The sequence below is a fragment of the Capra hircus genome, chromosome 2, assembly GCF_001704415.2.
Source record: "Capra hircus breed San Clemente chromosome 2, ASM170441v1, whole genome shotgun sequence".
Taxonomy (NCBI): domain Eukaryota; kingdom Metazoa; phylum Chordata; class Mammalia; order Artiodactyla; family Bovidae; genus Capra; species Capra hircus.
In genome coordinates this window covers 99,922,187-99,934,344 of record NC_030809.1, presented here as the reverse complement: position 1 = coordinate 99,934,344, position 12,158 = coordinate 99,922,187, and the positions used below count along the sequence as shown (strand labels likewise).

At 42.3% G+C, this 12,158-nt stretch overlaps 1 protein-coding gene across 6 annotated transcripts in view; it reads left to right on the top strand.

The window, feature by feature from the left end:
• ITGB6 (integrin subunit beta 6) overlaps nucleotides 1–12,158 on the top strand; it is a 142,353-nt gene that overhangs the window by 118,928 nt on the left and 11,267 nt on the right. For all 6 annotated transcript variants that reach the window (XM_013969416.2, XM_013969411.2, XM_005676064.3 and 3 more), the window contains 2 exon segments: nucleotides 2,341–2,438; nucleotides 9,087–9,206. In XM_013969416.2, the coding sequence (XP_013824870.1) occupies nucleotides 2,341–2,438; nucleotides 9,087–9,206 (218 nt within the window).

Here is a 12,158-nt window from a genome sequence, read left to right as displayed (position 1 = left end):
TTCATGCACTTGTTTATTAAATAGGTGTTAAATACCTACTTACAGGCCAAAATCATGTTAAGTCATAGCATATAGTGATAGTGAAACAGCTATAGTTCCTGCTGTCACAGGTGCTAAGCATTTACTGGCAAAGACAGAACGTTTGAAAAGTAATTATAATGATATCTGGGCTGACAGTTATAATAGGGGATAAAGAGGGAACAATAGAATTCTCTGGCAGGAGATAAAGCTACCAGGCTAGCTTGGGCAGCTGTCAATGGGGTACACAAAGAGATAGAGGTTTTAAGGCTTCCACAATCTTCAGCAGCCCCCTACAAAACCACCCCAAGTAAATATATAACCTTGATAAGTGCAGTGTGCTTGCCGTGCAAAAGCAACTTCCAGATAAGATTCCTATCCCCACTCCGCAGAGAGTGCTGCTCCTAAGACCTTCCAGCAGAGGAATTCAGAGGCTTCCACTGCAAGGGAACTGATAAGGGCTAGGAAAGCTTGCCTAAGGAAGTGTGGTTTCGGCTGAGAGGTGATAAGGCATAAGTGGGAATGGGGAGTGTTTCCAGTGCTTCGAAGAGCGTACCTTTCCTGGGCCAGAGTAAGAGAGAGGCGGTATGATGAGTGCCCACAGTAAGAAAACTTTTGCAGCTTTGGATTACCCCAAACACTGTCTGTTTGTAAAGTGATTTTCAGCACAAGATTAATTCAGAATTTAAGTTTTACTTTTGCTGTATAGCCCTCACTCAGTCAGTTCAGTTCAGTCGCTCAGTTGTGTCTGACTCTTTGCGACCCCATGAATCGCAGCACACCACGCCTCCCTGTCCATCACCAACTCCTGGAGTTCACTCAGACTCACGTCCATCGAGTCAGTGATGCCATCCAGCCATCTCATCCTCGGTCATCCCCTTCTTCTCCTGCACCCAATCCCTCCCAGCATCAGAGTCTTTTCCAATGAGTCAACTCTTCTCATGAGGTGGCCAAAGTACTGGAGTTTCAGCTTTAGCATCATTCCCTCCAAAGAAATCCCAGGGCTGATCTCCTTGAGAATGGACTGGTTGGATCTCCTTGCAGTCCAAGGGACTCACAAGAGTCTTCGCCAACACCACAGTTCAAAAGCATCAATTCTTTGGCGCTCAGCCTTCTTCACAGTCCAGCCCTCACATCCATACATGACCACAGGAAAAACCATAGCCTTGACTAGACAGACCTTAGTCGGCAAAGTAATGTCTCTGCTTTTGAATATGCTATCTAGGTTGGTCATAACTTTTCTTCCAAGAAGTAAGTGTCTTTTAATTTCATGGCTGCAATCACCATCTGCAGTGATTTTGGAGCCGAAAAAAATGCAGTCTGACACTGTTTCCACTGTTTCCCCATCTATTTCCCATGAAGTGATGGGACCGGATGCCATGATCTTCGTTTTCTGAATGGTGAGCTTTAAGCCAACTTTTTCACTCTCCTCTTTCACTTTCATCAAGAGGCTTTTTAGTTCCTCTTCACTTTCTGCCATAAGGGTGGTGTCATCTGTATATCTGAGGTTATTGATATTTCTCCCAGCAATCTTGATTCCAGCTTGTGTTTCTTCCTAGGGTAGCTTAATTCCTGGGTTATGTTCTTGGAAATACACTTTTAAATAAGTAGCAATCCTTTATTTAAAAATCTGCATTAATGAGGATCCAGGCTGTAATCCTCGGCTTTTGAAAATACTCTTATCAAGGTTTGAACTCATTCAAAAGAGTTACAGAAAAGCGAATCTTTGAAACAGTTGTTCATGACATATGAGAATTTTTGGAATTCTTGTTAAAATACAGACCATTTCTGTTAAGAAATTCACACTTTATCTAGTCTCTAATCTTATTTTAGCAGCATAAACCCTTCCCAGGAAAATGTATAATGAAAATATAGCTAAATTAAAAACCAAAATAATTGGGATTTTTTTTGTTGGGGAAAATTTTTTTTTAATCTAGCCAATCAGAAGCAATCATTAACGATAATGAGGATAGCAGCTATTATCAAGGCTGGCTTGCTGCTGCTGCCGCTGCTAAGTCGCTTCAGTTGTGTCTGACTCTGTGCGACCCCATAGACGGCAGCCCACCAGGCTCCGCCGTCTCTGGGATTCTCCAGGCAAGAATACTGGAGTAGGGAGCATTGATTACTGAGTGGAATTCAAACTAAAGCAGTTTCCTCTTGGATATCACACAACCATCTTTTTGAAAGTGACAAAACACAACATCCTCTCTGAGACATTTCTATAGCTAGAATTACAGTAACAGCATGAAAGCAATATCCCAATTGCATATCCATTTTTACACCATCACAAAACTGATTAACTCTATTGACGAATGTTCACAGGAGCTGCATTGAATGCTACCTGTCTGCAGACGGCCAGGCCCAAGAAGAATGTGTTGATAAATGCAAGCTAGCTGGTGCGACCATCAATGAAGAAGAAGGTTCTACTTGTCTTAAATTGCTTTCCTTTCCTTTGCACAGTTTTAGAGAGGCAGAAACTCTGTGGAGGGGCTTTTCAGTAGCTCAACCTCATTTGTGCCGGGGGGTTAGTTCACTCGCATTCATTTTTAAGAGTAAATCCATTCCAGAAGGCTAAAGACTTGATGGTTTGGGATACAAGCAATTTAAAGTCCCAGCTTTTCTGTTTGACTTAGCTCTGTTGGCAGATTCATCTCTGCTAAACTCATGCAGCTGGAGAGAATTCCAGAATGCTGTAAATTTTTTTTGAATTAGAAAAGAGGAAAATTGAAGAAAGAGCAAAATATTAGCCCCCTAACTTGAAATCATCCTCTGTCGTCTGCCTGCCTTTTTTCATGATAGGAAGAAGTGAGGTGTCAAGTGGGTTTTTTGACAGCAGCGCTCAGGCATCCGGCAGTTTCTGGTTAATGGCCATTTTTCCTCCCCTTCCCTCAGTGTTTTCACTCCCAACTTTCCAAACATGGACATTACGTCGTCGTTTTTTTTTTTTCTAATTGAAGTACAGTTGCTCTACAATATTTAGTTTCTGCTGTACAATGAAATGATTCAGCCATGTGTAAGCATGTATCCCCCCAGTGTCACGGACCTCCCTCCCACCCTGCCCTCTCACATGGTCATCATTAATCCCCTGTGTCCTCAGTCCCAAACTCCAACAAAGGCCTGTTACCTTTGGGAGGTGCTTGCTTAGTACCTCAGTCATGTCCCACTCTTTATGACACTATGGACTGCAGCCCATCAGGCTCCTCTGGCCATGGGATTTCCTAGGTGAGAATACTGGAGTGGGTTGCCGTTTCCTCCTCCAGGGGAACTTCCCGGCCCAGGAACTGAACCTGCATCTCTTGCGTCTCCTGCATTGGCAGGCAGATTCTTTACCACTGTGCCACCTGGGAAGCCTTGTTACCTTTAACTGCTAAGCAAACTCTGCTCTTGCTTCCGTCTGCCATTTTTGAAGTGACTTACTTAAAATCAGATTCCTTCTAACAATGGCAAAAGGTTCTCTCAGATATGTAAATAGGTTGTATTTTAGCTGAGAAGGCATTTAAAAAATAATTTGTGATCTTTAAAAGAAAACTGATGACTGCCCCTCCTAAAGGGACTGTCTGCGGGGATTTGTTCTCCCATCATCACAAACCCGCCGTGAGGTAGGAACCGCTGCTCATGTCTACACGCCTTAGAGGTGCAGCTCCGATGTGTTTTGGGTGGAGTGAAATAACCAAGATGATAATTTATGACAATCTAGCATATGCGTCTTGAATAAGGAAACTAGAATACAGAAATTAATCCATTTCCAAAGTGATATGTTAATGATATTTCTATTGTTTTGAAAATTACCAACATTGTTTTAAAATTGAGGTTTCTGACTGTGCACAGTTAAATGACCCTATATGGAAGGGTGGGTTTAGTGCTCATGAAACCCCTTGCCTGTGCATTTCTGGTGCCTTAAGATAAATATGCCAAATAGCCATAAATTGGACAAGACGGTATGTACCTTACACTCATACTGAAGATGAGATGTGGTAAAAGCACTAAGTAAGACGGCGTTGTGGCCTGTCCACATTAGTGACAAGTCCACAATCTCAGCATATCCTTCTGGCTTCATTTCACAGCAAACAGTTGGTGTATTTACCATGTGTTTCAAAGAAATGACTAAAAATTGCAGAAAATGCCCTGCAAATGACTGGAACCACATTAACTAACAGCATGGGATATCTAATGTGCTGAGGGGAAAAAGAAATCAGCCTTGGAAACACGTAAATCACAAATAGGGAATGTATATATGCAGTTTTCTGAGTATGGTTAGTTAGTGTTAGTTGCTCAACCATGTCTGACTCTTTGAGCCCCCATAGATGGTAGCCTGCCATATTCCCAAGTCCATGGGATTCTCCAGGCAAGAATACTGGAGTGGGGTGCCATTTCCTTCTCCAGGGACTCTTCCTGACCCAGAGACCAAACCCGGGTCTCCCGCATCATGGGCAGATTGTTTATCATCTGAGCCACCGTGGAAATGCCTTTCTGAGTATAGATGATCATAAATGCCTGGATTTGAGAGGAAGATTATCTTCTCAAGCAGCCTATAAATTGTTTCATTATTCTTATGGTGTAATTGACTAAATTATCTTCCAAATAGGGGAATATAACTATTTCTAATTCAGAAATCAAAGTGATTGGTTGACTAATACCATTTACAGCAGTAATAGTGATGCACTTGAAAGAAAAAATATCTTTGTCAGCCTGAGGATTTAAAAGTCACTCTTCTAATGGGTTGTTGTTCTTGTTGTTATTAAGTTGCTAAGTCCTATCCAACTCTGCAGCCCCATGGACTGTAGCCTGCCAGGTTCCTCTGTCCATGGGATTTTCCAGGCAAGAGTACTGGAGTGGGTTGCCATTTTCTACTCCAAAGGATCTTCCTGACCCAGGGATCGAAACTATGTCTCTTGTGTCTCCTGCATTGGCAGGCAGATTCTTTTACCATGAGTACCACAAGCGTATGTATCTTCTAATGGTCCTTTTTAAAATAAGTCCTGTTTCAAATTACTCACCCAGTCATGTTATTGATCATATCATCTTGAAATTATCACTGCATATTTGCTTTTCCATGGGGTCTTTTATCAGCTCATCCTTCCCCTCACAAGGACATGAAGAGTAAAGTAAGCATAAACTTCATAATCTAATTAAATTATTCCTCAAATGTGCTATGATGACTTGTGTGAGCATTTCTAAGGCCATGTGGCTTAACTTTCATATTCCTTTTTGCTGAAATAGAAGTCTTGAATTTACCCCAACATTCATGTACTCAGAGCATTGTTACTCAAAGTATGTTCCATGAAACCCTAGTTCTGAAAATGTCACATGGACAAAAGCACCAATGGGCATATGAATTTTGCAAGTGGGAAATTAAGCTTTTTGTTTGCTTTGCAAGACTGAGAGCTGTCATGTACATTAAATTAAATGTGCATTGTGAAGCTTCAGGTGAGGCAAAAGGAAAAATTAGAGTAAGGAGGGATTCCCAAACTTATTTGACCCCAGAACCCTTTTTTTTTCCTTTCCTGGGAAACTGTTTTCTCTGAGAAGTACTGTCTATCCCCCAAAGGGGAGGTCTCAAATACATGGTTATCTTGAGTCAATGGTGCAGAGAGTTTGTATTTTCCACATCCTTCCCAGACCTTCCCAGACCCCGGCCTCTTCACCTCCATTCTCACATTTCTCCCTTTTCTCTGTATGATTTCATGGACTGCCTGAGATCTTATTTTCATTCTATTATTCTAAAACAGTGCTGCTAGCACTCATACAAGTGGGTAAAACAGAAAGGTCCATTTCTAATGAACAACAAAAGAAAACCTTAGCAGCTAATTATGCAAATCTCCAGCCCAAGCTGGACCTTTTCACTGCACATTCAATAATGCCATTTTAATACCCAAACACTACAAAACAGGCGAAATCCAGAGTCATAACAGTCATGAAAAGGAGTGGTGAAGTAATTAAAGCAAGAAGGGAGTCATGACTCAAAGGTCATGTTAGCAGTTCCATTAAAACTTTAAAAATCCTGGCCAAGTAAATTAAGCCTCCCTGTGCTTCGGTGTAGCTATTTAAGAGGAAATAAAAAAGCAGGATTAATATTACTGAAAGCAGTATTATAAGCTGTCCACATATTTTCTACCTGAGAATAAAATGTTCCATTAAGTAAGTTTTAGAAGAGCAGGGCAGGTGTGCACTGTCATGGCAAAGCAGGAATGGAAGGAAAGAAACACTCCAGCAAGAAAAAGCGCAGTCCATAAGAGTCCATGAGTCCTAGCTAACTGGAACGGTTTGGTAGGAGAATGCGTGGTGGAGGTCATCTGAAAATGACATAGTATGAATTATATATGTAGTGTTGTTGCTGTCAAACGCACGAAACAACACAGATTTCACTAATCAACTGTTGCCTGGAGGTGCCCAAACCTCTTCATCAGAATCACCTCTTTAAAGATACTACTAACAATTCACGAATATGCAAGCTCCTGTCCACGGACTTCTCAAATCAGAATAGCCAGCGTGAGTCCCTGGAATCCATCATTTCAAAACTCCTAGGTGATTTCCGTGTGGGCATGCTAAGTCACTTGAGTCGTGTCTGATTCCCCAGGCAAAAATACTGGAGTGGGTTGCCATGCCCTCCTCCAGAGGATCTTCTGGATCCAGGGATTGAACCTGTGTCTCCTATGTCTCCTGCCTTGGCAGGCGGGTTCTTTACCACTAGTGCTGCCTGGGAAACCTCCCAGGTGATTTAGATGATGGTAAACTGTTGGGAATGACCAGATGAGAATAATTTGTAATTAGATTTCTTAATATTCCTATGTAAATAAGATGCTTTTAATGGATTCGAAGGGGCTTCCCAGGTGGCTCAGTGGTAAAGAATCCACCTGCCAATGCAGGATATGCAGGTTTGATCTCTAGGTGGGGAAGATCCCCTAGAGAAGAATATAGCCACCCACTCCAGTATTCTTGCCTGGAAAATCCCATGGACAGAGGAGCCTGGGGGGCTACAGTCCATGGGGTCGTAAAATAGACACAACTTAGTGATTAAACAGCAGCAACAAATGGATTCAGAAACAGTTTGTTCACTTAAATTTATCCTCTGAAATCTTATTAATAATGCTAAAGACTTCCCTGATAGCTCAGTTGGTAAAGAATCTGCCTGCAATGCAGGAGATCCTGGTTTGATTTCTGGGTGGGGAAGATCCACTGGAGAAGGGGTAGGCTACCCACTCCAGTATTCTGGCCTGGAGAATTCCATGAACTGTATAGTCCACTGGGGTTGCAGAGAGTTGGACACAACTGAGCAACTTTCACTTTCAAATGTTTTACCAGTCTCAGTTGTTACGGATATACAGGCACACCTCTTATAAGACTTTGGCATGAGGCGCTTAATTTTATAAATTAAAGGCAAAAAAAAAAAATTTCTGTCTTTCTATGGCTATGGCATTGTGAAACCAAAAACAGATTATTGTTTAATTTTTCTTCATTAGAGTCAGAGGAACATAGCTAGATTCTGTTTTATTGAAGAAAATTTTATGTTGAAGCTAATGAGAAAAGTTACAGATCTAAAAAGACTACGTCCAAGATTATCAGAGACAGACAATCCCAGCTGTAGATTCTGACCCATTGTATTGTAAGATACTCGCTTTGGATCATATAGACTCCCCTGATAGCTCGGTTCGTCAAGAATTCGCCTGCAATGCAGGAGACCCCTAGTTGGATTCCTGGATGAGGAAGATCCACTGGAGAAGGGACAGGCTACCCACTCCAGTATTCTTGGGCTTCCCTTGTGGCTCGCTTGGCAAAGAATCCGCTTGCAATGTGGGAGACCTGGGTTGGGAAGATCCACTGGAGAAGAGAAAGGCTCCCCACTCCAGTATTCTGGCCCCGAGAATTCCATGAACTGTATAGTCTATGGGGTCACAGAGTCAGACACAACTGAGCGACTTTCACTTGGATCACATGTCTTAAAATTTGAAGATAAAAGCCAACAGTCATTCTATTTACAGGTTTACCAAAAAAAAAAAAAAAAGTGTAACAGTATCATTAAAAAGTCTCTAACTTAGAGGAGAATTTTAAGTAAGTTTTTTTCTTTTAATTAGAAAAACCTTACATAATTTTGGCATAGGTGCCAGACCACTAAAGTGTCTGATACATAGTATTGACATTATTGACCATTTTACTGTATTATCAATTTCTGTCGTGGCATTCATCCTCTGGTTCTTGAATAACCTCAAATTTTTTTTTATTTGAAAAAGATTTGAGGAATATTGAAAATTTTTTTAATTGAGAAAAGGGCTATATGAGTGGTAGGCCAGTGGGCGTCCTGTGTGTGTGTTTGTGTTAAATTGTTTCAGTCGTGTCCGATTCTTTGCAACTGTATGGACTGTAGCTAGCTAGGCTCCTCTGTCAAGGGGATTCTCCAGGGAAGAATACTGGAGTAGGTTGCCATTTCCTTCTCCAGGGGATCTTCCCAACCCAGGGATCAAACCCACATTTCTTAAGCCTCCTGCACTGGCAGGCAAGTTTCCTAGTCTCCTTTCATTCTGAGATTTACGTTTATCCTGTTGGTCCCTATACTATATAACGCTTCAATCTCTGTTAACTCGTATTGACTTATATTTACTGTTGTGAGCATGCATGTCCAGCAATCTGACTAGGACATGTGGAAAAGGCCCCTTTAGAAATACCACTATGTTTGAACTGTGTAGTCTCTCTCTGAAACGTAATCTAGGCTTCTTCCCAGTACTCTGAGCCAAAGAAACCATATGGCCTCCTCACTGGCATAATCTGAGCCATTCTATTCCCAATACAGTACCTGCCTTGAAGCACTTCACTCCATTGAAACTGTGCACCTCTCAGACTGATGGGTGCATCTGACGGTCAGTCCTGATTGACCACACCTGGAACTGTTCTTCTGGAACAGGAGTAGAAATTAAACCCTCAGTGGGTGGAGGAAAATCCCATCTTTCCTATTCCTATTCTGCAATGTTGGAAATTCCTATTTGCATAATAAAACTCAATACTACTTTGCTTTAAAAAAAAAAAACATCTTTTGGAAACTCATTTAACCTAATGAATGACTTCTTTATCTACAGATTTCTCAAAGGATAGCTCTGTTTCCTGTTCTCTACAAGGGGAAAATGAATGCCTTATTACATTCCTACTAACTACAGATAATGAAGGGAAAACCGTCATTCACAGTATCAACGAGAAAGGTGGGTGGCTTGCCTTCCCTTGTCAGTGATAAGAGATTCTACATGGGAAAGGAGAAAACAACCAGAAAGATACTCTGGGTAGCTTGCCAGGAAAGACATTTCCAAATTTTTGATTTCTCAGTGACTGAAAGATACCTATTGAAAGGTTTGGTATGTTCCAACGTCTCTTATTAAGACCAAATACAAGAGAAGAGTGTTCCAATCCAAAAAGGTGGCTGATGAATTATAGAAAGGTGGACCAATTAGATGTCAGCGAAAGGTATGGTTTTAGGAAAGACTAACAGGGAAGAGGAATACAACAGTCTAAGAGAGCAAGCTTTGAATCAGGCAGACCTTGGGCTCAGATCCTGCTCCACCACTTCAGTGACGTTTTGGAAGATACTTGCTCTGCACGTCTCTATTTCCTCATCTGTAAAACGGGAAAAACAACAGTACTTTCGTCTAAGGGTTGAGTCAAGGATTAAGTGAAAAAAATGCATGTAAAACATGTACTGGTTAATAACTTACCCAATGGGTCATTAAATGACAGCTGAGTCAGAAAAGGCATGAGTGACAAAGAAGGAGGGAAGTAATCTCTACAGGAAGTCAGAGTCCATCGCTTCTTATGAGTTTTCCTCCATACCAATCCATGGAGTCAGCTTCATTTTCAGTGAAGGAGAGAGAGAAGCGTATAGCCAGGGGAGAAGAAAATAGTGAGAAAAGCACTTTTGTTGCGACCTTCTTAAGTTTTAGTGAGTTTCACCTGGGGAGCTTGTTAGACTGCCCGTGTCCTGAGTCAGCGGGCCAGATATGGCCCAGGACTCTGCATTTTAACACTTCTGCAGGCAACTCTGATACAGCTGGCTTCTAGGCCTCTTCTGGGCGACTCTGACCCTCACAGGCCTGCCTGCCTGCTTGGACACTCACAGGTGCCTCCCCTTTTCTGTCTTCAGTTAATCATGTGCTCCTAGACCTTTGCAGCAGAACGAAAGCTGCATGAAATCAGACCTCTGGCTCTTGTCATCAGCCTCCTCTCCTTTCCCCCAAAAGCCTGGAGCCCAACTTCTGGCCCAGAAAATAGCAGCAAGGCAGGCTAGAAGGCCGAGGTGTTGTGTTGTGTGTGCTGGTCTATCAATGGGCTGACAAAGCACTGAGTCCTGAATGTGAACCCAAGAGCACCAAACTGCCATCGCTTGAGAGTGTGAAAAGCAATGATACCATTATCAAGAAGTAAGCTCAAAACGCTGTGAACTCACCAAGAAAACAAGATTAGAAGAGCACCACATTGCAGTGCTCAGGGTCAGGGAGAGGTAGAGGTCAGCACAATGCAAGATGCAGCTGTCTGATGGTGACCTTGCCGCTCAGATGGGCAGAGCACTCCTGGAGACTTGCTCTTGAATAGCTCCCGTAAATCAGCTTCTTTGAAACGCATACATATTGTCTACGGCCATACCACCCTGAACACACCCGATCTCGTGTGAAATGCATACATAAAGGGCACTGTAGAGGCCATTAGTTAAGGAAATTTAAGGGGATTCCTGCTGTACCAAGAAGAAATACTTCACAGTACAAACGCTTGCCTCCTCATTATCTGTTTTCTAAAGGCAAATTCTTTACCTACACCTCTGCCCTCTGTGACCATGGTAATGGCTTGAACTAGTTCTCCTGAAATCAAAGCCGCTCCTTATACTATTAACTCCATTGGAAAAGCAAGTTTCAAGCAAAAATGAAACTTTCCAGAATAGGTTCTGTCTTTAATTCAAGGACTTTTGTATCTAGTTGATTTTCTTTTTTTTTTTTTTTTTCTCTTGTGAAACTTGCCTTTGGTTGCTAAATGCTTCCTCATTACTGAACTGTTGGGTTTTTCTTCTTTTGTCCACACAATAGGGGTGGCACGTCAACATGCCATCCTTCAGAGAAGCCCTCAGCTGCCCTGATGTCTCTTTATTAAGGCTTTGTATTCCCTCTCTGCTTTTGTAGCAGGAAAAAGTGAGGGGGAAATGACCTCCCTAAAGTTTAACAGGAGTCCCCTGACAGCTTGAAGGGATGCTCCTTTCCTGGTAAATGTTCCCAGATAGAGCAGAACTTCCAGGGGCCCTGGAGTCTGTTGTTCCTTCTCACAGCTTTAAGACCAGAGAGCCCCAGGGCAGCTGGATGGAGGCACCCGGAGAAAAGAGGCAAAATGAGAGAGGAGGATGTGAAAGTTAAGGAGTCCCAGGGTTCTCCAACCAGATAGAAAAAGATAGCCAAGTGAAGAGTCACCATCAGTGTGTGTGTGAATCTTCACTCATCTATTTTCCAGAGACACTTTCAGCAGACAAGAGCCGCATCCGTGAGAACCACGGTGAATGACAGCTGGGGAGGCTTCCTGGCACAGATATGAGTGTGGATCTGACACCCACAGGTTCCACCTTGGAGATTCCAAGCCTTGAGGTCATGAGGACAGGAAGGGAGAAGGGCCTTCGTTGAGACACTGCTATTACTGCTACTAACAATAATGGCAGCTGTCACTCACCGAGCCCTTATTAACACCCTGTCACGTGTTATCCTGTATGTTCTACGTGTATTAATTTAACATTCTCAACAACCATGTAAAGCAGGTGTTGCTGTCATTTCCATCTTATGGGTAAGGAAATCGAGATGTTAATAATTTGCTAGGTCCTGCAGCAATTAAATCCTAGTGCTGGTTGGGATCCCAGTCTGGCTGGGCGCCCGTGCTCTTAACTACTGTGCTATAGTGCCTCCCACTGGCTGAACGAGCATAAAGAAATCTGAATCCTCTCCCATAGAAATGTTATGCAAACCACATTGTATTGTTAAAATTTCTAGTTAACCTTTGTGTAATTTTTAACTAGAGGATAATTGCTTTATAATGTTGTGTTGCTTTCTGCCATACAACACGAACCAGCCATAATTTTATCTATATCCCCTCCCTCTTGGAGCCATCCTCCTGCCTCCCATAAAAAGTATACA